Source organism: Phocoena sinus, chromosome 7 (assembly GCF_008692025.1).
Source record: "Phocoena sinus isolate mPhoSin1 chromosome 7, mPhoSin1.pri, whole genome shotgun sequence".
Taxonomy (NCBI): Eukaryota; Metazoa; Chordata; class Mammalia; order Artiodactyla; family Phocoenidae; genus Phocoena; species Phocoena sinus.
The window spans coordinates 903,740-926,508 of record NC_045769.1 but is presented as its reverse complement, the minus strand read 5'-3'; the positions used below and the strand labels follow the sequence as shown (position 1 = coordinate 926,508).

The 22,769-nt window shown below is 61.9% G+C and overlaps 1 protein-coding gene and 1 long non-coding RNA gene across 15 annotated transcripts; one reads left to right on the top strand and one right to left on the bottom strand.

The window, feature by feature from the left end:
• Positions 1 to 1,959: 1,959 nt before the first annotated feature.
• LOC116756584 lies at positions 1,960 to 5,313 on the bottom strand. Its single transcript, XR_004350692.1, has 3 exons — positions 4,953 to 5,313; positions 4,125 to 4,275; positions 1,960 to 2,182 (listed from the first exon to the last, which is right to left on the bottom strand). It is a non-coding gene; the product is annotated as an uncharacterized LOC116756584 (long non-coding RNA).
• Positions 5,314 to 7,098: 1,785 nt separating this feature from the next.
• CAPN10 (calpain 10) lies at positions 7,099 to 20,821 on the top strand. Of its 14 annotated transcripts, none has more exons than XM_032636695.1 (14): positions 7,099 to 7,409; positions 9,938 to 10,069; positions 11,210 to 11,406; positions 12,181 to 12,398; positions 13,595 to 13,738; positions 13,937 to 14,078; positions 14,565 to 14,731; positions 15,000 to 15,220; positions 15,970 to 16,172; positions 16,258 to 16,546; positions 18,104 to 18,303; positions 18,550 to 18,595; positions 20,284 to 20,454; positions 20,680 to 20,821. In XM_032636695.1, exons 1-14 carry the CDS (start codon positions 7,284 to 7,286, stop codon positions 20,698 to 20,700), a joined length of 2,277 nt encoding a protein of 758 aa, XP_032492586.1. In that variant the 5' UTR covers positions 7,099 to 7,283; the 3' UTR covers positions 20,701 to 20,821. The 14 variants fall into 14 exon arrangements, with proteins under 14 accessions (XP_032492586.1, XP_032492588.1, XP_032492592.1 ...); XM_032636697.1 differs by having other exon boundaries at positions 7,100 to 7,409; positions 16,258 to 16,513; XM_032636699.1 differs by lacking the exon at positions 13,595 to 13,738 and having other exon boundaries at positions 7,101 to 7,409; positions 16,258 to 16,513.
• Positions 20,822 to 22,769: the final 1,948 nt, after the last annotated feature.

The following is a 22,769-nucleotide window of genomic DNA, read 5'->3' as shown; positions in this document are numbered from 1 at the left end:
CCCCCAGCCCCTCCTGACCATCCCGGCTCTGCCCTCGGAAGCCCCCGATCCTGCCCGGCAGCCCTGGGGGTCTGAGCGCCAGCGGCACCCTCCACCCTCCCCAGCCCCTCCCCCCCCACCCTGGACCCCCAAACACCAAAGCAAGGAGGCCACTTGTCATCACCCTTGCTGCGGGCCTTTCTCAGCAGTGGTCCCCCATCCCAAACTGGAGTAAAGGAAGAGGTGAGTGTGACTTTGGGGGATGGAGAAGGAAGGATGTCTACAAGCACAGGTGCAGTCGAGGCGGCAGGTACTGGTGGGGCTTGGAAGAGGGAGTGAGGTTGGGGACTCCACCTGGGGCATCGCCACGAAGGATGGCTAAGCTGTGGACGCTGGGATTGATGCAGCCACTGCGACAGAGGGCAGCGATCGGGCGCTGGTCCTCCTGGTTGCCCGCAGGGTTGGGCTCACGGGGTGGCACGCCTCTAGTGTGGGTCTCCCACCACCATTACACGCTCTGGCCCTGCAGTGACATCACCTGACCAACTGGCCGGACCCAGTCACAGAGCGCCCCCCCCCCCCAAGGGGCCAGGGCGAGGGAGGACCGCAAATGGTGGGCCAGCAGCCCTGGCCCTGCCACATCCGGCCCCCAGGTCACCAGATGTCCCACTGATTCTCCTTCCTGCACTCAAGATGCAACCCCTCCACCTCACCCCCTTGCCCCGGCCAGGAGTTGACTTGGTCCCATCCAGTTACGGTCCAGGGACTCGGGGGGCTGTCCCAGCACCAGGGCCCGGTGGGGCTCCACTCGGCCCAGCCACTCGTGAGCTGGAAGGCCAGTCACCCGCCCGCGGGGAACAGGGACAGGGCGGCAGCAACAACACCCCTGCGGAGGGAGAAACACGGGGGGCCAGCAGCCCCCGCCCCACAGCAGTGTTAGAGGCCTGCCAGGGGCCCCATCCTGGGCCAGGCTCCCCAGTCCTGGGTTCTCTGTGGCCCTTGGCTCTGCCCTGGGAAGGGTCTGCCCTCCTCCTGTCTAACTGGTCACGCCTGATCATGGCATTGGCCAAGCCCTCTTTGGGGGCTGAACTGCTTCCTCGGCCTCTTCTCCACCAAGGCCATTTTCAAGTCTCTAGTCACAAACTTTTTAGTCCCAGCCTCCTGGTTTCTTCGGCAGTGCAACTCTCAAAAGCGCTGTGGTCCCCCAAGGTCCTGACGTGGCCTCTGTGGGCGTGCAGCCACACCCGAGGCGCCTGCTTCGCTCCCCGCCCCCCCGGCCTCGCCCGACTTGGCGAGGCTCAGAAGCAAGCCCCACAGTCACCCACGGCTCGGTGTTGTCCTGCCACATGGTCCTGACTCTGATCTGCCCCCTGGGATGAGCAGGTGGCCTCTCAACCCCATGAGTCCCTGCGTTCCTGCCTTTCTCGATTCTTTTTCCTCCCAGCTTGCAAACCGGGCATGTTTTTTCAGGCTATCTCTCCCTCGTGGTATCTTGCCAAACGCAGCCTGTGACCAACACAGGCTGCCAGGGTTTCCCAACCTCTTCCACCAGACCTGTGAGTTATTTTGGACATCGTTTGCCTCATGGGTCGTCACGGTTGAGTTTTACCAAATGTTTTATGGCTGCATATCACGGCTTCCAGGGATGGGCCCATGCCAGCCCCCGGCCTGCATCGTATGTCCTGATACAGCCTCACACCTATTCTGGGGCCGATGTCTGTGCTCTGGCAACAAACAGCTCTAAAATACCAACATTTTATTTTATTTTATTTTATTTTTTAATTTATTTTTGGCTGTGTTGGGTCTTCGTTGCTGCGCGCAGGCTTTCTCTAGTTGCAACGAGCAGGGGTTACTCTTCATTGCGGTGCACGGGCTTCTCATTGCGGTGGCATCTTTTGTTGTGGAGCACGGGCTCTAGGTGCTCAGGCTTCAGTAGCTGTGGCTTGTGGGCTCTAGAGCGCAGGCTCAGTAGTTGTGGCGCACGGGCTTACTTGCTCCGTGGCATGTGGGATCTTCCCGGACCAGGGCTCGAACCCATGTCCCCTTTGTTGGCAGGTGGATTCTTAACCACTGCACTGCCAGGGAAGTTCCTAAAATACCAGTGTTTTAAATAACGAAGTTTTATCTCTCACTCGTGCCTTGTGTCTGCTTCAGGCCAGGCGGGGGTATGGGCTTCCTGTCTCTCGTTCCTCAAGGACCCATGCTGATGGATGAAAGCACCTCGTCAGAGATGGGGCTGTGAAGGGGCTCACACCAGCAGTCAGACGCGCTGGGGCCATGTCTGTCCGCTCCTGCCACGTGCATGGAGGTGGGGGTTTTCGGCCAGTGGCAGTACTGACCACCATAGGGGCTGAGGGCAGTGCTGGGAGACAGAACTTTCGGGACAGAGAGGGGAGCAGTCAGGCAGGAGAATTGGGCCGAGGGGGGTGACGCCCAGGATGGGGATGGGAGTGGCCGTGAGCGTCGGATCTGCTGGGGCCAAGGAAGGCGGGGCAGCGAGGAGAGATGGTGTGTGGAGAGCTGACCCGTGAGGGTTTGTGCATAGAGCCCCGCGCTGCCTGGAGCCTCTCTCGAGTCCAGGTACAGGCGTCTTGAGTCCCTCAAGCCGTGTCCTGTGTGGTCCAGACTTGCCTTGGGGGCGCTTCTCTCCCCTCCCCCACTCTTACTGGGACTTACTGGGGGTACGCCCCCCTCTCTCAGGCCAGGTGCCTTGGGTAGAACTTCAGATGTAAACATAAGGCCGAGTCAAGCACCAACCACGTGCACAGCGGCCAACACTCCCCGGCCCAAGCTGACCCCCAGGGAAGCAGGGCTGACAAAGTAATCAGAACACAACTAACATCTCAGCCACGCAATGGCGGGTGGGGGTGGTTTGAAATAAACCCTAAGACAGGAATAGGCACCTGTGAGATGACCAGGAGTCAAGAAAAAGAACCAGAGACCTTGGAAGTTTCTTAAAGGGACAACTTTTTAAATAAAAAAAATGCAACCCGAGAAGAATGGTCACAGTGAAGACGGGACTCACGGACTGGAGCATCAAAGAGCCCTCCTCGCGTCAGCAAAGGCCTGACGAAGGGAAAGAACAGAGGAAGCGCGAAGCGGTAGGATTCGCCCAAGACCCGGGGTCGTGGAAAGACTGGGCCGCACGAAGCAGCTCAGACTGATCAAGGCATCCTCGCTCTCAACACATCCGGGACTCCAGCCTCCTCTCCTTAGCCATTGCCCCCCGTCTACCCACCATCAGACCTCCCCGGCCAGGCTGGGCCACCTAAGGCCGCCTCGCCCAGGCAGCCTCCCTAACCCACATACCCTAACACAGGCTGTCCTTTCACCAAGATGATTCTGATGGCAGCTGTTAAGGGTTTTGTTTTTTGTTTTTGTTTTCTTCACTTTCTCTCTAAATAATCACCAGATGCTGGGAGGGTGAAGGCCAAGCGCAGGGTGCGCCCTGAACACGGCCGTGTGCCGAGGCTCCCACAGGGCTAGCCCAGCATCCGGCAGGGGCTCTCAGCACAGGGCAGGGTGCGCCCTGAACAAGGGGTGTGCCGAGGCTCCTGCAGGGCTATAGCCCAGCATCAGACAGGGGCTCTCAGCACAGGGCAGGGTGCGCCCTGAACACGGGCTGTGCCGAGGCTCCCAGAGGGCTAGCCCAGCATCCGGCAGGGGCTCTCAGCACAGGGCAGGGTGGAGAGTGCTACCGCCCACCCACCCAGGCCCAGATAATCCTTCCTTGTTCAAAAACGCACGAGCAAGCAGAGAGGAATAGAGGACGCGACGCCCGCAGTGCAGAAAATATCCCACTTGGAAATCCGGTCACCTCAGAGCAGTGAAGTCAAGAAGAAATTACCTGTATTGTGTTCAAAATAAAACTTAAGAACACGTGACCACTTTGGAGCAGTAGTTAAGGGGGAAAGTCCTATCAGGAGCGTGTATTATTTTTAACAATGAGGTAAAAAAAAAAAACCCGAACAATCTAAAACATCACCGCAAAAGAATCCATTCCTCTGTCAGCAAGCAAAGCGACCTAGGCCTGCCTGGTTTCGGAACGCTGGCTCCGTCCCACGTATAGCTGTGGGGTCCTGGGCTGCCCCCTCCTCCCTTTGAAGTTCAGGTTCTTTGTCGTAAAATGGGACGGTGACACCTACCTCTGAGATGCGTGAGGATCGTACAAACTCCCGTCTCAGCGTTGTCAAGTGCATTTAACCCTTCAAGCCCTTAGGGGCGGGACCTTCCTCACTTCTGTTGAACTGATTGAGGGTTGCAGGAAAGACGCAGATGGCTTTGTTCCAGCCCTGCCTGGGGAGATTCCTTCAGCTGGAACCTCCAGACAGGGGCAGGGGAGAGACCCACGCTTCCAGGACGCACTCCCGCTCCGCCCCAGCGAAGACCGTCCCACAGGGAAACAGTCCACATTCGTGGCCCTCGCTGACGCCCCTCGGCCCAGGCCCAGCCTTGTTTCTCACGTAATCGTCAGCCCGCCCCAGGGTCCCTGCACTGTGGGGGTTGCAGCTGGAGATGGGCCCAGAGAGCAGCTGGGACAGCCGCCCAGCAGGGCCAGGTTTCCGGTGACTCTTGCTCAGGTGACCTCAGGGTGCTCCTGGCTCGGGGGCCCTGGACTACCGCTCTGCGTGCCCCTGGCCCCGGGGGGGCGGACACCCGCGCTCCCACCGTCTCTCGGTGCTCAGAGGCCAGAGTCAGTTCTGGGATGTGCGTAGTGGAGGCTGGTCCTGCGCGCCCAGGGCCTTGCTAAGGTAGGGGACCTCCCACCTGTCCCGTCCCCTCAGGAGGAGAGTCCCGGAGAGAAGGGCTTGCTCAGAGGGACAGCCACCCCACCGCCCGCAGGCCCGGGACACGAGTCAGTCTCGGGCTGCCTGGGGTCGGGCACGTGGCCTTCACTGTTCTGTGGGCCTGAAACTGCCTTGTAATTCAGACGCATCAATGTAACTGCGAACGTGTCTCAAGAGCTTCCTAACCTGAGGGGCCCGAGGCCAGTCCTTCTTGCAGCTCCACGGGGCCTCCCGATGTCTCACTTGTAACCGTCAAACAGCGCTATGACATGGAGCTTGTGTTCCCGCCTTACAGCGAGGGCCCTGAGGTCAGACTTTAAATAACTGCCCATCCCAGGACCTGCGGCTGTGGAGACTGGGGTTGTGCACCAGCTGCCCCCAGAACACCTCCTCATTTTCCCACCCCAGGCTGCCTCCATCTCCTCCTCATACCCACAAGCCAGAGGCTCCACTCTGCACAGGGCTGGGGGGTGGGCCCAGGAGGGAGAGGGGACTACTGCTAATTGGCCAAGGGGTCATCTCTGCACCCAGAGGTGGGGAATGGCACCACAGGGCTTGTGCGGGTAAGTGTGGCCCAGGAGGAGCTGTGCCCGCAGGCCGACAGGAGAGATGCCTTCATGCCGTCTCGGTGTTGGTCACAAACCAACACTGCAGGCCTGGGCTGCTGCCTACCCCGCACCAACAACTGTCTGCTGGCCCCTTCTCTGGGCCTGGGCCCAGCTCTGCACACCGACATGCCCGCAGGAGACTGCTTGCTCTCCAGAGCTTGCAAGCCTGGGTACGTGGCACAGCAGAGGCCCCCACTTAGAGTCCAGATCCTGGGCTGGCCCCAGCCCGCTGCTCACCACCCCAGCGTGTTACCTGGAGCAGACCAGTCACCCAACACCCCAGGTCAGGGAAGTTTCTCTTAGTCCTTCAGGACACCCACATGAAGCTGGGCCCAGGCCATTCCTGACTCCATCCAGCTACGGTGCAGCCTCTAGCCTGCCATAAACATCTTCTGGGAGAGTCAGCACCACGGAGGCAAGGGTCATGAAGTGAGCATCCCAGAGAGAGATGTCAGACGATGCGGTCACTCCCTTCTCTAGAACCTCAGCAGAGATGAGGACCCTAGGCCTCCAAACCCCCCCGTATCATGCCACCACCAACAGCTGCTCCTCATGCAGGCCTTGCTGGGCCTCTCAGAGGGAGAAGCCGCAGCTGTCACAGCAACCGGGGGCTCTGGAGCAAGAAGGCCGGGGCAGGGGCTCCTGGAACAGGCTCCGTTTCTCATCAGCACGGATCAGATTGCAGAAGGGCTTCGATCTGACCACCCTTCCTATCTGGGAGGCTGGGCAAAAGCGGCCTGGGGATACAAAATTTGAGAAGCTCTAGTAGGTATCAGAGAGCTGTTCTAGAAGGATTGTGCCCCACCCCACCCCATCTCCTCCCCCGTGCGGCCCTCTGTGAAGGCTCCAGCCACAGTGAAGCAAGCTTGGAGAGGCAGTCAGAGAATAAGCCTCTGGCTGGCTGCCTGCCTTCCTTCCTAGGAATGGGGACGGGGAAGGGCAGGTTCCTGCAGCAAAGATGAATCCTTGAGCAGATCCTTAAATCACTGCCCTCACCAACCCGCAGCACTGAGCGGCCATGAGCTATAACCGCAACTCCAGCGGGTCACTGTCCAGCCCACCAGTACCAGATGCCCGGCCATCTGGGGACCAGGAGGATGCTCCAGCCTCATCGCCTGCCCGGCTCAGGATCTAGCGCGTCTGATCCCAGCCTGCCCTGAGACAGCCTCCCAGGCCTGCGAAGGCCCTCCCGGGGCCGTAACATTCCCCAGGACCCCAGCACAACCACAACAGTGGCGGACACCACACGGTCCCTGACAGCCCACAGCTCCCCTTCCCGAGTCTCTCATTGGCTCTCCCGTCACCAGGTGGCCGGACCCACGGCCCCCGCCGGAAGAAGTGCATTCTGGAGGCAGCACGGCATGCTGGGACCTGTAGTTCTTAGCCCGACCTCGGCCGAGACTGCCTCTCTGGTCCCTTCAGCCTCAGGAGGCAGTCCCGACGCCCCGACCCGAACCACACCGGCCCGAGGACAAGACGCTGCCGGCTTCCCAGGTGTGAGTCTCCGCTGAGACACCTTCGAGCCCCCCGGCCCTGGAAAGAGAAGTGCAGCCAAGGCGACTAACCGGCTTCGCTGGAGCCTAGCTCGAGAGCCACGCCCCCTGCGGGCTGGGAATCTGGCGCGGACTTCCCAACGCTCGAGTGGGATTGGGCCGTTCTGTCATGTGATCAGGGGCTACGCGCCTGGTTGGCTGCAGCCTAGATCGACGGTTACCGGGGCGACGGAGCGGGCGGGCACCGGGGCCGGGTGGTACTGTGGGTCCAGCGGGGCTGGGGGGCCGGGCCGGACGGGGGAGGCGCGAGGCAGGCGGGACCGCGGCCGGTTCGCGCTCCCTCCGGGGTTGCGCGCCCCCTCGGCTGCGCTCGGCACCGGGGCGCGGGCAGCAGATGGGAGCTCGGGGTGCCCAAGATGCGGGCGCCGGCCAGGGAGCTCTTCCGGGACGCTGCCTTCCCGGCTTCTGACTCCTCGCTCTTCTCCAGCTTCTCCACGCCGCTGGCCCAGTTCCGGGAGGAAATCACGTGGAGGCGGCCCCAGGTGGGTCAGGGGGGCGCGGGGGTCTCACGCGTCTCGCGCCAGGCCTCCGGGCGCTCCTTCCTGCAGGGGTGCGAGCGCGGCGGCCGGGGTTAGCCGGGGCTGGGTGCACGACGGTCGGCAGGGTCTGCCGCCGCTGTCCTCCTGAGTGGGCTCCCAGGCCCCCTCCCCAGCCCACTCGGGGTGTGCTGGACCCGAGTTTACGGCCCCTACTTGCGAGAGCTCCATTCAATAGGAGTTTCAAGGCACAGCGAGAGGGGCGTTTTAACAGACGCAAACTCAGCCCCACTTGCGTCTGCTTTGAAGAGCTTCCAGTCTGCATGGCTCTTCTGGCCACAAGCGGTCTCTTTCTGTTTCTCATTATGTTCTGGAAGGGCCAGGCTGAGCCTACAAAGCAAAGCCGTTTTGCTCTGCACGTTCCTGTTTTGGACCTCGTGCACTTTAAGGTGGCAGTTAGAGGGATGCGCCGGCCTGGTGCTATGCTGGTATCTTTAGAAATGGCGTATCAGCTGAATAAGACTGTCCAAGGAACAGTCTCTCCCTGAGTGTATGCAGTCTTAGTGGGGACATCTGTGTGCACCAGCCCTGGAAGAAGTCCAGACCTGGCTCTGCCTGTTGAAGTGCTTTCCGTGGGCAACACTGAGAGGGCCTGTTTGGCATGGAGGTGCCAAGGGCCAAAGAGCCTGACCGGCCATGCCGGTGGAATTTGGGTTAAAAAAAGTGTGGGGAGTGGATTTTAGGGACAATGGGAGGCCATTAGAATGTTTTTAGTAGAGGAGTGATTCGATTTGATTTACGTTTTAAGAAGCTCACTCTTACTGCCAGGTGTGGAATGGATTGTTGGGGCAGGAATGAAGGTGGCCATTGCAGTGGTCCCGGGGAAAGATGAAGGAGCTCAGATTGGTGTGACAGCTGTTGGGGTGGGGCTTTGGAGTGGATGGATTTGAGAGATATTTTGGAGCGGGGATTGATAGGTCTTAGTGACCGATTGGAAACTAGAGTCGGGTTCATGGTGGTCAGGAAATGGGAAGAGAAACTTATATTTACATAACGCTCATTATATGCCAGTAAAGGCTATAAGTATTCTATGTGCACAGAATTTATGCCCTTGATTTTATTTAGTCCACCTTGGTACTTGTATCTCCATTTTACAGACCAGGAAACCAACGTTAAGTCAAAATGTTGCCCAAGGTCTCAGAACTAAGAAGTGGCAGAGGTAGGTCTGAGACCCATTTGTCTTAGTGACCGATTGGAAGTAGATGGTGAGGATGAAAGAGGGACCAAGAATGACTTCTAGATGTCTAGCCTGAGCACCTGGGGGGATGATGGTCCCGGTTGCTGTGCTGGGGAAACTGGGAGGTGGGGGAGAGCTAGGGGTGGAAATGTAGGCTTGGGTTTTGCTCTCACAGGTTCAAGCGGAGCTGACAGTAGGCAAGTGGATATGAGAGTCGGGAGCTCAGGAAGACCTGGCCTAGATGCTCCACTGGGAGCTGGGACTGTAACAGATGGCTTACTGTCCAGGGTCTGGAAGGGTATCTCAGGAGAAAGTATGGGCAGAGAAGAAGAGGCAGCTTGGAACCGAGCCTTGAGGAACCGCAGGTGCCTTGACAGGTAGACTTCAGACGTGGCAGGCAGTGAGGGGAAAGGACAGCCAGAAGCCCTTGGAATCGTGGAAGCCAGGAGGGGACTGCTGGGGTCGGGGGCAGCCACTGCTCTGATGCTGCCGAGTGTTGGGAAAGACAAGGACAGAGGATGCCCGTTGGAGGTGACGACACGGAGGTGACATTGATAAAAGCAGTTTTAGGGGCACAGCTGGCTCAGAAGCAACGAGGTGTGGCAAGGAGCCGGAGAGAGGAAGTAGGGGCAACAGCTCTTTCGAGAAGTCGGTCAGTGACGGGCCTAGAGGGGAAATAGTGCCCAGGGACAGCATCTTAGAGAAGAGGAGACATCCTCTCCCATGCCTTATGCTGGTGGGATCCTCCCTGCAGAGAAGGAAGGAAGCGGGGATCGTGGGAGGGATCAGATACTGAGGGCAGGAACGGGTCATGTCCGGGGGCTTCTGATGGAGCATCAGATGAGGCCATCCGCTTAGAGGGGCGAGGGTGTTTTGAGAAGAGAAGGAGGAAGGAGAAGGGGTAAACTAGTCTGGGGTGTGGAAAATTGAGCCTTTTAGAGAAACAGTATAGAGGACCCACTTGAGACTTGCCTGTGTGAATTTAAAGTGAAACCATTTTCTAGACCAACTGTTTTATGAAAAGCAGGGTAGGATTCATCCAGAGTTGGGAGTTTTGCCAATTAAGGAAGGTGGACAGAGACAGGGACCCCGGAATCTTAAGTTGGATGCGATGATCTGAAGCCAGGAGAGGCTGACGGATACTGGCTGCAAGAAGCCAGCTACTTCCCGTCCCCTCTTAGGCAATGTGGATGACCAGGAAAGCTCCTCCCCAGCCCCTGTCACATAGATCCTGTATTCTTAGTTTTAAAGCTAGCCACAGGCATGAAGTAATTCTGGACGATTTTCTTTATTTCAGGAAATCTGTGCCGCGCCCCAGCTGTTTGCAGATCGCGCTCAGGAAGGACAGGTGAAGCAAGGGCTGCTAGGGGACTGCTGGTTCCTGTGCGCCTGCGCCGCCCTGCAGAAGAGCCAGCACCTCCTGGACCAGGTGTCTGCCACAGCGCGGCTTCCCCTCCGGCCCTTGCTTCCTGTCTGCCCGCGCTGGAAGGAAGCAGGAGGCAGCCAAGCTCTTGCCCTGTGGGGCTCGGCCCTCGGGGGCTCCGAGGCGCAGATGCAGTGACCCCGTCCCGCAGGGGCCAGCAGGGCTGCTTTCTGCCCTGCTCTGCCATCTCCTGAGCCCTGGGTCAGGCAGGCATTTGGAATAAAAAGACAAACGTGCCAGCCCAGGGTAGGAAAGGGTTGGCTGAGAGGTCCTGTGCTGCTTTAGAGTAAGCTTCCTAGCTAGTTGCGGTTGCTTTTTTTTTTTTTAACAGGTTTAGAATATAAATTGGCAAAAGGTGATTAAAACTGTTTCTGATGCTAAGCAGGTACCACAGTTATAGAAGGCCTGTCGGGCTCCTTCCCCAGGAGCCCTCACGGCCTCGCTAAGTGTCACCGATACAGGCAACAGTGTTGACGGTGGTGACCCCTTTCTGAGCTGCTCCCATGTCCCAGGCCCTGTGCTAAGCTCACCCCAGTTGCTGGCTTTCATTCTCACAGGACTTGCTGGCTTTGACCCTTTCTTACAAACGAGGGCACTAAAACCATTGTCCCGTTCCCAGCTAGTAAGGGGCAGAGCCAGGCCCAAACGAGGCCATCTGGGTCCAGAGCCCGTCCTGTCTCTCAGCATTAGGCCAGAATCACAAACCCAGCAGTGAACAGTGGGCCGGGCACTGTCAGAGTTTCTGAGGTCCCAGGCTCCAGCCAGGGGGTCGCTGTGCCTATGGTGACCTGCCACCAGCCACTCTGTCGAGAACTGGGTCACTCAGGCCTATAAAAGTCACATTTGTTTTGGATTCAGGTCACATGCTTATTGGGGACGCTAGGACGTTAATGGTTGACTCTGACCTCTGGGAGACAGTCGGCTCCCTCCGTGTGGCCCTAGCATCTTTTATTAAAAGGTCTATTAGTCTTCTGTCCAGTAAGCGGGTTTTGCATAAGCACTGCCAGCCAGGCGTCGGGGGAGGTGGAGTCCTTTGCGCGATGGGAGGGTACCGTTCAGCACGGTCACGCTCTCTCGGGATGCTGGGAGCGCGCCGCGTGGTGGCTTCTCTCACCGTCTCCTTTTGCCTCTCCCCACGCGCGGCAGGTCTTTCCTCCGGGACAGCCGAGCTGGCTCGACCAGACGTACCGCGGCTCCTTCACCTGTCGAGTTTGGCAGTTTGGACGCTGGGTGGAGGTGACCATAGATGACCGTCTGCCTTGTCTTGCAGGGAGACTCTGCTTCTCCCGGTGCCAGAGGGAGGATGTGTTCTGGCTTCCCTTACTGGAGAAGGTCTACGCCAAGTACGCACGCTGGGGGTGGAGGGGCCGGGCCAGGCGGGCTGGGGGCCCGGGAAGCACATCTGCTCTCCCTGGGCTGCAGCATTCTTGTCAGCAGCTAGGGCCTGGTGGTCAGTCCTGGGTGGGGCGACCCATCCAGAGACAGAAACTCTGAGACTTGGCCTGTGGCTTGCTGTCCCCTCTGCCCACTCCCTCTTTCCCTGCCCTCATTTCAAAGTTGGGCATGAAGGCCTCGCCTCCAGAAAGAGGGTGTGTGTTTTCCTCTCTCTTTCCTCAAACCCAAGCGAGAGAAATGTCTCTGTCTATCTGTGTCAGCACTGGGGACAGGCGGCCTCTGTGCAGGTTGCTGGGAAGGAATGAGGCCACCGAGTTACCATGCTCGTTTATCGTAGTCCTGAGACCAAGGACTTCCTCCCCGAGTGTGCTGATGGCCGTGCTGAAAGGCGCTGGGCCGGTAGGCAGGCCTCCGCGGTGGGAGTGAGCGCTCCACTGCTGCCGCTGGCGGGGCCGAAGGCCTTGATCATGAGAGACGCAGGAGTGGGAGCTCACAGCCTCTGTGCCCGCCTCCCGCTGGTGCCCCACAGGGGCAGAGGCCGCAGGGCACTGCGGGGTGCTGTCCCTTATGGCCTTGGAGGCGAGCTTGTGTCTGGACTTGGTGAGGACAGGGTGGGAGGGAAAGAGAGGCGATTGAGGTGGGTAGAAGGCAGACCACAGGGGACAGGAGAGGGGCAGGGGGTCTGGTGCCGGAGCCTCACGCCCTCCTGGCTGTCTCCCCAGGGTCTACGGGTCCTATGAGCACCTGTGGGCGGGACAGGTGGCTGACGCCCTGGTGGACCTCACTGGTGGCCTGGCCGAGAGGTGGAACCTGAAGGACATGGCAGGAACCAGCGGCCAGCAGGACAGGCCCAGGGGCGCGGAACGTAGGACTTGTCGGCAGCTGCTCAGCCTGAAGGACCGCTGTCTGCTGAGCTGCTCGGTTCTCAGGCCCAGAACAGGTAGGGCGGGAGCGGGCGGTGGCATGGCAGGCCTGCACACCTGAGCCCTCTCGGCCTCCTGTACAGAGTTTTTTACTGTGGTCCTATATGGGCTAAGTGGAAAGGAGGACCTTCCCTACTGACCGTCCTTCTCTGGAGGGAAGTGTCCCCTTTTCCCTTGACCAGGGCTTACCCCTGTGGGGAGACGGGAGCCTGTATTGGGGTCACCAGGTGGTGGCACCATCTCTGGCCCAGCTGGTAACCTGGCAAAAGCGACTGTCAGGTTTTCAGTTTAGTAATATACCTGCTCATTGAAAGAAATCCGTTGAAAGAAAAAAATCACTCAGACTTGACTACCTTTGACTTTTTAGTCCCCTTTCTCAGTTTTTTTTTCAAAAAGATGTATATGTTTTATATTCTGTATCATATACCATTCTCTGTGTCGCTGTGTAAGCTTTGTCAGCGTCTTACGTTATCCGTGTGTCTGCTGCACTCTTCTTAACCCTTCCCTTGATGTTGGGTATTCAAGGTCTTTCCATTTTATGCTATTATAACTAACATTGCAGTGGACATCTTTATGCACAGTTGTTTTCATATTTACGGTTATTTTCCTAACGGGCTTTTTGTCCGAAGAATAAGAACATCAAAATAAACCGCCACGTGTTGGCCGTTGCGCTGCCCGGCGGTGCGCGAGCGTTAGCACAGCCCCGGGCTGGTTTGCCCACCTGCAGGCCTCAGGGTGGGGTTGGGGAAGCACACTTCGGGGGTGAGGGGAGCCCACGGAGTGCTGTGCTGGGACGCTGTGCGAGACACTGCCTCAGAGGGTGGCCTGTGTAGCACCAGCTGCCCCCAGGTGGGGTAGGGCTAATTCTAGGCACTTCAGGCTTGGGGGGAACCCACAGGCAAAGATGGAGAGCAGCTGGAACCCACCGAAGTGGCAGGGGGCTGGGAACGTGGGCGGGACACCCAGAGTGGCGGCTCCAGTGCCTTTCTAAGCAAAGCACTTAAAGACATTCCAGGAGTTTCTTCTCCTGTCTGGACCACCACCCGCCCACCAGTCTCTGCTTGGCCCCTTCACTTCTGCGCCTGTCTGTCCCAAGGCCTCTGGCCAGGGGGAGGGTCTCCCGCGGGCCTCCAGCCCTCCCCACCGGTTTCTGCGCAGACACTACCTGACGCCCCTGACACCTTAGCAGCTCGCTGAGAAGAGGTTTCTCTAGTTTCTGGTGTCGCAGACCCGCCCGTGACGGTGCTGGGAGCAGCCCTTTTGAGAACCTCCCTCATCATCCTCAACGAGGACCGAGGCCCAGAGAAGGGAATGACTCGTCAGGCCTGGTGGCAGCCGAGCCGGGGTCTAAACCCAGGTCCTTCCCTGTGACTCACGCTGCATAAGGCCGTTCCTGAGCTGACTTGTCGGCAGCGGTCAGGAAAGGAGCCCCTGCTGGCCCGCAGGGACCCGGGTGCCTGTGCCGCCGCAGTGGAGTGGGCTGGGGCGTCCCAGGGAAGGAGGCGGACCTGTGCATCTGCTCGGTTTGAGGACTTCCTGGCTGTCGCTCACCCAGGTACCAGGGCGCTGGGGGAGTTTCACGCTTTCATTGTCTCGGACCTGCGAGAGCTTCGGGGCCGGGCTGGTCAGAGCATCGTGCTGCTGCGGATTCAGAACCCCTGGGGCCGGCGCTGTTGGCAGGGGCCCTGGAGAGAGGGGTGAGTGCGGCGAGGTGCACTCTGGGTCGTCGCGCTGGTCTCGCTGGGGGAGGGGTGCGGGGCCCGAGGGGCAGCCCAGAGCCGCCTTGACCGCGTGCGCGCCTGGTGTCCGAGGCCGGGCCGTGGTCAGGACAGGGTTTGGTTGCTCTCCTGCTCGTGGGCCACCGTGCTCTGTGCTCGGCCCCAGATGGCCTGTTGAGGCAGGCTTAGCGCTGGGCCCTGCGACCCAGGCGCCCGGGGCGGTCGGGGCCTGTCCTGAGTCAGGGGCACCCGCGGACTGGTGGATGCCTTGCCGGGCTGCGGGTGACAGACCCACGGAACGCCTGCACCCAGTCGTCAGCGTCAAGACCTGGACCAGGGCTGCTCCCCTTCGCCGGCCCAGGGTCGCAGAGCGGGACCAGCATCCCCCAACCCCCACCCCGCCCTGCCGCCCCTGTCATCCACTCAGCAGGCGGGAGGCCTCGGCTGAAGGGAGGTTCCTTCCAGGGGTGAAGGGTGGAACCGGGTGGAGTCCGAGGCCCAGTCTGAGCTGCTGTCGCAGCTCCAGGAGGGGGAGTTCTGGGTGGAGGAGGACGAGTTTCTGCGGGAGTTTGACGAGGTCACCATCGGCTTCCCCATCTCGGAGGCTGGCCACCTGCAGAGTCTCTGCTCAGGTAAGGGAGGCCTGCGCCCTGGGGGAGGCCTCATGGGCTCGCAGTGGCCCGGACGACTGGCCTCTGAAGTCCGGGGCTGAGCGGGCACCGCGCTCCACTGCGGGCTGCCCGAGCACCCCTCTTGCCTCTTGGCTTCTCTTCAGGGCGGAGCGGTGGTTGCATCCCCACCTGCCCTGGGGGGACAGGTGGCGGGGTGGGGGGCCCCTGCTAGTGCGGGGAGCGTGGGGGGGACCCCGTCCCTGCAGCTGACGTGGGGGTCCCCGCCCAGGAAGGGCGCTGTGCCATACTCAGGAGCTGCCCGGGGCCTGGGTCAAGGGCCAGTCAGCGGGAGGCTGCCGGAACTACAGCGGCTTCCCCAGCAACCCCAAGTTCTGGCTGCGGGTCTGCGAACCCAGCGAGGTATACATGGCCGTCCTGCAGAGACCACAGCTGCGCACGGCGGGCCGCCCAGGCAGGGACTACCAGGCCGTGGGCCTGCACATCTGGAAGGTAACCCACCCGGGCCTGGCACCCCGCTCTGTGGGATGCAGGCACAGGGGTGAGGAGGCCTGAGCCCCAGGAGCCCCCAGTGTGCCTCTCGCCCCCCCGGCTGTCTTCCCACAGACCCCGTTCAGATCTGAGTCCACAGGGCTCACCTCCCTCCGCCTGGCCAGGGTGTGCCCTTTGGCCAAAGGCAAGCTACACAGAAGCAGCCGTTAGCAGAGCTGGCAGAGGTGTTAGGAGGGCTCCCCTCCCTACAAAACGGGGATGGGGTTGTTGTGCTCTCGTGGGTTGTCTGAGGGTAGGTCTGTGGCTCCCGATGGAGACCCCTGTCCTGCTCTCCGAGGGGACAGGAGGGTGGCCGACAGAGGACCGCGCTGCCCGTTGGCTTGCCCAGTCGCTTGGCTTTAAACCCTGTGTGTCCTGACGGGGTCTGACAGCTCACATCGCACTGTTCCCCGTCCCTGTGTGGCCACGGCCTGCCTGGTGTTGCTTTCCTTGTGCAGAAACTGCTAGCAAGCGTTTGCCTGGCAGTCCCCAGATTGCATCAGCCTCCTGCCTTTGCAGGCGCAGCCCTGTCTGGATTTGTCTGTCTCCTCCCAGAGCAGAGGAGGACTTGCAGGCTCCCGTGTGGGACGGAGCCGCTGACCCCAGGGCTGAGGGGAAGGCCCGGGTTCACCAGGGTGCGGGGGACCCGTAGGCCTGGGTGCTTCAAGGGGGGCCCTTCTGTGACGGGTGCACGTGGGCCTCCCCTGCAGGTGGAGAAGCGGCGGGTCAGCCTGCCCAAGGCCCTGTCCGCGCCCCCCGTGGCGGGCACCGCGTGCCACGCGTACGACCGCGAGGTCCATCTGCGCTGTGAGCTCGCCCCGGGCTACTACCTGGCCGTGCCCAGCACCTTCCTGAAGGACATGCCAGGGCGGTTCCTGCTCCGGGTCTTCTCCAGCGGGAGAGTCTGCCTCAGGTGAGGGCGGCGGGCGGGCCGGGGACTGGGACAGGGCCACGTGCGTTCGCGCCACGGCCGCCTCCTGTGCTTGTCTCCCTGGCAGCGCCATCCAGCCGGCAGCAGCCCAGAGCGCTGCCCCCCGGGAGGCCCTGCCTGTGGGCGAGTGGGAGACCGTGAGGCTGCGGGGCTCCTGGAGAGTCGGCCGGACGGCGGGGGGCAGCCGGAACTTTGCCTCCTACCCCACCAACCCCCGCTTCCCCCTCTCGGTGCCGGAGGGCGCGGGCCCCCGCTGCGTCCGCATCACCCTGCGCCAGCACTGCCGTGACCGCGAGGTCGCCATCGGCTTCCACGTCTTCCAGGCAGGCGCCCCTGCTCCCGGGCGTCCGGGTGGGGTGAGCCGGGTCCGGGAGAGAGGCCCCCCGGGGTCTGTCCGCATCATCCAGTCACACGCAAGACTCATTTCTAGGTTTCCTAAAGTCCATAGCTCACTGGGGGTCACGGCTCAGCTCAGGCAGCCCCTCGTCCACTCGCCCGGGCTCAGAACCACTGGACACTTGTGTCCTGAGCTGCCCCCAGCATTGCACCTGCAGCCGGGAGGCCCGACAGGGCGTAGAGGGTGCCGTTGTCCGGCAGGAGCCGCCCTGAAGCCGCGTGAATCCTCCCCGCCCCAAACCCCGGGCCTGAGTCTGGAACCAGCGAGGGCCTGGGCTCTGGGGACCAGCAGGGAAGGGACGGAGGGGAGGCCCACACCCGCTGAGACGCGATGGACGGTCGCGCCACCGAGTGAGGGTCTTCTGATCAGAAAGACAAGACAGAGCTGGGGGTGGGAGCTGAGAGCGAGGCCGAGGTGCGGGGCCGAATCTCAGGCAGTAGGAGGGTGGGGCGGCCTTCGGGAGCTCGGGGAAGTGTGCCGGTTGCCCCTGCAGAGGAGAGGCTGCCTCCCGGGCTCACGTGGGCCTGAAGCTCTACCCACGGGTGGCAGGAGACCATGGAGGCCAGGCGAGGGCCAGGGAGTCACAAACGCCGCCCCGAGCGCCTTCCCAGGCCTCAGTCAGCTCTTCCTCTCCCGGCACGTGAACGGGATGCACCTAGCGGACGTGTAGCTGGAGAAGGCGGGGAGGTGAAGTGCCAGAGGTCGGAGGTTGCAAACCCAGATCCCGTGGTGAAGTGTGGCTCCCCTGCTCCTTCTGGGGACCCCGCTTCAAGATGGGCTTGGGCAGTGGCAGGTGCCCGAGGAGGGCATGGGCTGGAGGATGGCCCGGAGCTGTGCCATCAGGGGCCCGTCATGGGGCTGGACACGCTTAGCCTGCGGTACAGACGATGTGGGGGAGGGGAGGGTCGGCTCTCCTCTGAGAAGGTTCTGTGCCGTTAGGATCCCAACGGCTGAGGACGTACTCTGGTGCCTCGCTCCACTGCAGGCCACCCCTGGGGTACCCCCCCGGCGCTTCGAAAATAGTGCCGGTGCCGGGGCCAAAGAGATGAGTCCTGGGGCAGGGGCTTGTGCAGTGGGGGCCTCCTGGTGCCCTGGGTCTTAATTCCCGCACCTAGCTCCTCCCAGCGGCCACCCTGAAGGCTGGGCTGTGCCCTGGGACACGAGGTGCCCCGGTCTCTTCCCCTGAGAGCCCCAGGCAGAGCTTCTCAGGGCCCAGAAGCCGGGGCTGCAGTGACAGCCGCTGGAGGACGTGAGGGCGGGCCTTCTGCTGGTCCCCAGCCTGGGGCCCTCGGGTGGTGGGGCCCCGGTGAGTGGCGAGTCCAGCTTCGGGGGCCTGGCATGTGTGACGGGGTCCAAGCAGACTGCACCAGGCTGCTCCCAACCCAGGGCAGTGCTGCCTGGGAAGGGAGCGAGGCCAAGGCTGAGATAGGGGACTTGCCTTTGCTGTCCTGGCGGGCACAGCCGATTCGGTCCGCCCACGGGCGGGCCGCCCGGTCTGAGCCCGGGCCTCCCCCAGGTCCCAGCGGACGGTGGGGGCCAGGATGCGCCCTCCTTGCTGCTCCAGGAGCCTCTGCTAAGCTGTGTGCCGCACTGCTACGCCCAGGAGGTCAGCCGGCTCTGCCACCTGTCCGAGGGGACCTACTGGATCGTGCCCTCCACCTACCTGCCGGACACAGAGGGGGCCTTCACAGTGACTGTAGAGACCAGAATAGACAGGTGGGGTGCCGGGGCCGTGTGTGGGTGGGCGTGTGTGTCGGTCGGGGGGCCGTGGTCCTCAGCATCTTAGCACCCTGGTTCTCTCCCACCTGTCGCACACACCCCAGCTCTCACTGTCCTGGCAGAGCCCAGAGGCCTGTGGGAGAAGAGTGTGCCTTCTAGAGAGCAGACGGGCCTGGAGCGTGGCTGCCTCTCCAGGTGCGCAGGGAGGGACCCAGAGGGTGAGAGCGGTGTCTTCTCCCACAGGCGCTCCATTCACAGCCAGGAGATGCTGGGGCAGCTCCTCGAGGAGGTATGTGTGGGGCCTGGGAGGGCCCAGCCCACTCTGCTTTGGGGCCTCCTGGTGCCCTGGGTCTTAATTCCCCCGCCTAGCTCCTCCCAGCGGCTACCCTGAAGGCTGGGCTGTGCCCTGGGACACGAGGTGCCCTGGTCTCTTCCCCTGAGAGCCCCAGGCAGAGCTTCTCGGGGCCCAGAAGCTGGGGCTGCCATGACAGCCCCTGGAGGACGTGAGGGCGGACCTTCACCCCTCGAACCAGGGCAGTGCCGCCAGCCCTCGCCATCTCCTCCCGCAGGCCTCCTTCGTGGCAGTGATGAAAGCCTAACCGGGTGACCCTGCGTGTCGGCTTCGGTGACCAGGGGTCTGAGGGACTCCCAGTGGCCCACACGCCAGGGCCGCGGCGGCCGGGCCTGAGCGGGTCCTGGCAAAGAGCCCCCGTCCCTGCAGGTGCTGCAGGAAGGGCAAGAAAAACTCAGGGTGGGCACCTTCGTTCCACGCCGCTGAGCCGACAGAGCCTCCCTGAAATCCTCCACGCCCTGTCTCCCTGGCCCCAGAGAGAGGCCTTACGGCGCATCGGGACAGATCTTGTTTAAAACTATTTATTAGAAACGTTTTTAGGATATAACTTTATAAATAAACATCTGTACTGAGCAGCTTCCAGCTGGGTCCTGGTTTAGGTAGCCAGCGGCTTCACTGGCTGTCACTGGGGGAGCAGGTGAGGGGCTCCCGCCCGGCTGCTGAGACACGGGGGGTGACCAGGTGGCCCGAGGGGGGCAGGGCTGGTGTAGGGAAGGAGGAGGTGGGTAGTGAGAGAGAAAATTGGAGGGGCAGCACACGGCAGTCCGCGAGTGGCTGAAGCAGCATGGTGCCATCGACTCCCCATCCATGCTGGGCCCCCACCGGGCTGCCTTCTAGGCATCTGGTCTACCAGCCGATGGTGCCATCAACTCCCCGTCCATGCTGGGCCCCCCACCTGGCTGCCTTCTAGTCATCTGGTCTACCAGCCGACGGGCTCTGGTGCGAATGCTGCCGCCGGCGCCCAGCGGTCTCCTGCTTCCTTCTAGGAGGTGCGGGATGAGGTCCTCTGCTCTTGACTTGGGAGGGGATAGCCCGCAGGCCTCTGACCCCTGGACCCCTCAACTCCTAACCATTTCTGGTGCCCCTGTCTTGGCCTGGTTTGTCTCCTGCCCCATCTTCCTCCTCTGACTTCAACACCGTGTCATCACCATGATTGGGGCGTCGAGCCAGTTGGGTCTCCTTGTCCTGTATTACAACACAGTCTGGAAAAAACTGCCAGTGGCTGTTCCATTGCGCGAAAGCGTGGGCTGGTCCTCGTCTCTCCTGACCTGCACCGTCACGGAGCGCTGCCGGGCCTGATGCTGCCCTCGGGGGGCAAGAGTTGTCCTGGGAACCCCGAGTTCTGAGTCATGTGGAGCTGGGCTGGGGCCGCCACTCCTGACAGGACCACCCCGAGTTCTGAGTCATGTGGAGCTGGGCTGGGGCCGCCACTCCTGACGGGACCACCCTGAGTTCTGAGTCACGTGGAGCTGGGCTGGGGCCGCCACTCCTGATGGGACCACCCCAGGGTCTTCGGAGACTCAAGGGGGGGGTGTCCCAGTCTTCACCCTCCCCTGAGGTACCGTTTGTGATTTGTTGTCTGGGGTGGGTGATGGTTTCAGCCTCGCCCTTGGCCTTCCTGACAGGCGTCTCTGACCCCAGAGAGGGTGTTGGTCATTTGCACATGTGAATCCCAGTTACATGTTTGGAGACCAGGAAGTGATGCCATTGCCCGCTGGGAGCCGGTCCTGGCAAGATTCCACTGTCAACAGCCTCCTGTGTCCCACCCTGGCAGGGCCCATGAGGATGTGCCAGAGGTCAGTGTCAACTCAGGACCTGAATGCCCACTGGTTCTCAAATGTCTGGACGTCCCCTCCCTCTCCCTGAGCGCAGCCAAGGAGTAGAGGGCCTAAGGGCCAGGTGGGTGGGAGCATCTGGGGGAATCTGTTGTGCACACTTGCTGTCGGGGGAGGGTCCTTCCTCTTGGAGCCCGGCTACCTCTGCAGTCAGTGGGCCCAGGCCTGGCTCTCTCTGCCCTGCAGCTGGAGCTTCTTCTTGAGTGACCAGAGGTGGCCTCAAACCTGGCCCCCAGCCACCTGCCCTGTCACCCTGCTGTCCGTGTATCTCAAACCCCCGGATGGGACGAGACCACCACCTGTGCCACCAGAGGCAGGCCCCTGTCGCCAGGCGCAGTGGGTGATCCAGCTCCAAACCCCATGGTATCAACTCTTCTTGGACCTCGGAGGCGACACGAAAACAAGTTTGGGGTGCAGGATATTTATAAGGGAAGGAGGGGAGGTCTGACACGTGCATCCGGAGTCCCACATGGGGCTTAAATGCAGGGTGTTTACACCCCGCCCGGCTAGGTCTCCCTGGCAGGTTACCCCGTGGGTGTCCTTAGAAGAGGTAGCAGAGCTTCACGTGAGGACACAGAAGGCGGCCTTCTGTGAGCCAGGACGGGGGCTCCGCCAGGAACCAAATTGGCCAGTGCCTTGACCTTGGACTTCCAGCTTCGAGAACTGGGAGAAATCAATGTCTGTGGTTAAGCCTCCGAGCCTGCGGTGTTTTGTCCCGGCAGCGACCGAGACAGGCTGCTCCTGATTCTTGAGCCGTGGCCGCAGCCTTCCCTGGAGTGGACTTTCTCTCTAAGCCTCCACAGGGTGCGTGTGCTCTCTGCAGCCGCCACTGCCTTGAAGAGCTCGGTCCCGAGATCGGCTGGGGTGTGGAGGGGTGCCTCCAGACCCACACGTCCCTGCCCAGCCTCAAAGCCCTTCTGCAGTCGGCCAGCTCACCCGATGGCCCTGCCTGGACGACCAGTGTCACTGCCAGCCAGCTGTGTGCCGGACACCTCTCCCTCGGGCCAGCCTGGGGCTCCCTGCTCCACCGGGGCGGTCTGGGGAGGCCTCCGGGGGGCGCACTTGAGCTGGGCCACCGCGTCTGAACTCTTGTCAAACACTGATCCCCTTCCCTTTCCCACTTGCTTCGCTTCGAGGCACTTCATTTACGTGAAAATAGAGAAAGCCAGTGCACTGTCTCACCCCGTGAGGGTTCAGACAGGGGCCTTGCGGAGCGCCACCCTTCCAAAGGGCCAACACCACTGGCCTCCCGCCCTGGGCAAGGCGCCAGGACTCCCAGAACCCCAGAAGGCGGGGGTGGGCCTTCCCGGGGCAGAGGGTGGGACGCTGCCGGCTTCTCCCCAGGAGCCCGTGGGGTGACTCACGGTTCCCCTCGGCCAGACACCCTCGCTGTGCCCATCTGGGGAGAGTCCTGGTCCCTCGCTGGGTGAGGGCCCCGTCTGGGTCCCACAGCGGGGTCGTTTGAAGGCCAGGACTGCGGCCGCTGCAGATGGGAAGGTGCCCACCACCTGGGCTTCTAGGCCACAGCTGGCGCAGCGGGCGCCGGCCTTGTTTACTGAGCCAGAGGAAGCAGAGTCTGGGCACTGAGAGGCAGGGCGCCGTCGGGGGTGGCCTCCGTGCCCTAAGCACCAGGCCCCCGCCTGCCGTCAGCCCCAGGCTTGCGCCAGCTGTTACATCATCCCTTCACAGTGACCAGCCACCGGCCGAGCTGAAGGGGGCCCTGCGCCAGGCCAGCCTCAGGAGCCAGGCAGGCCCAGTTCCACTGCACACGGTCGCCTCGTAGCTGAGCCACCGCCAGCGCAGCTTGTGTCCTCTGGGCTCCAGTGTCCTCGCCGTCCGGGCTCTGGCCACACCGACATGGTGTCCTGTGTCTGCTCTCTGGCCCTCCGGTTTGCCCTGGACTCCCGGGTCTGGATGCGTCTGCTCGGGTGGGTCCGGCGCAGCCCAGGTCTGCCGACGAGGGGAGTGAAGGAAGGGGCCTGCTCCCGGGGGTCTTCCGGGGTCTGAGCCCGTCCAGCTGCGGTGGCCGTGCCCCCTCCCGCCCGTGGTGGGACTCCTGATGCGTTAGAAACCTCGGGCCTTGTCTAATATCATGTCTGATGCTGGCCCCCAGGCCCAGTGCAGGATCCCCCGGGTTGAGGGGGACTGCAGAAGGCGGGGCCCCCGCAGGCTCTGGGATGGCCTGGGGCCCCAGGGGCGCCCACTGCTGCCTCAAGCCTCCACTATACTGACTGACACAGACTGGGACCCTACTCTGGGCCCACCTGGGCTCCACG

What these genes read in the sequence shown, in the direction of transcription:
- CAPN10 (XM_032636690.1), top strand. Translation starts at nt 7,284, where the DNA reads ATGCGGGCGCCGGCCAGGGAGCTCTTCCGGGACGCTGCCTTCCCGGCT. An exon ending in GAGCCGGGGTCTAAACCCAG is followed by an intron (nt 13,739 to 13,936) that starts GTCCTTCCCTGT and finishes TCGCTCACCCAG; the next exon opens with GTACCAGGGCGCTGGGGGAG. An exon ending in CCTGCAGAGTCTCTGCTCAG is followed by an intron (nt 14,732 to 14,999) that starts GTAAGGGAGGCC and finishes GTCCCCGCCCAG; the next exon opens with GAAGGGCGCTGTGCCATACT.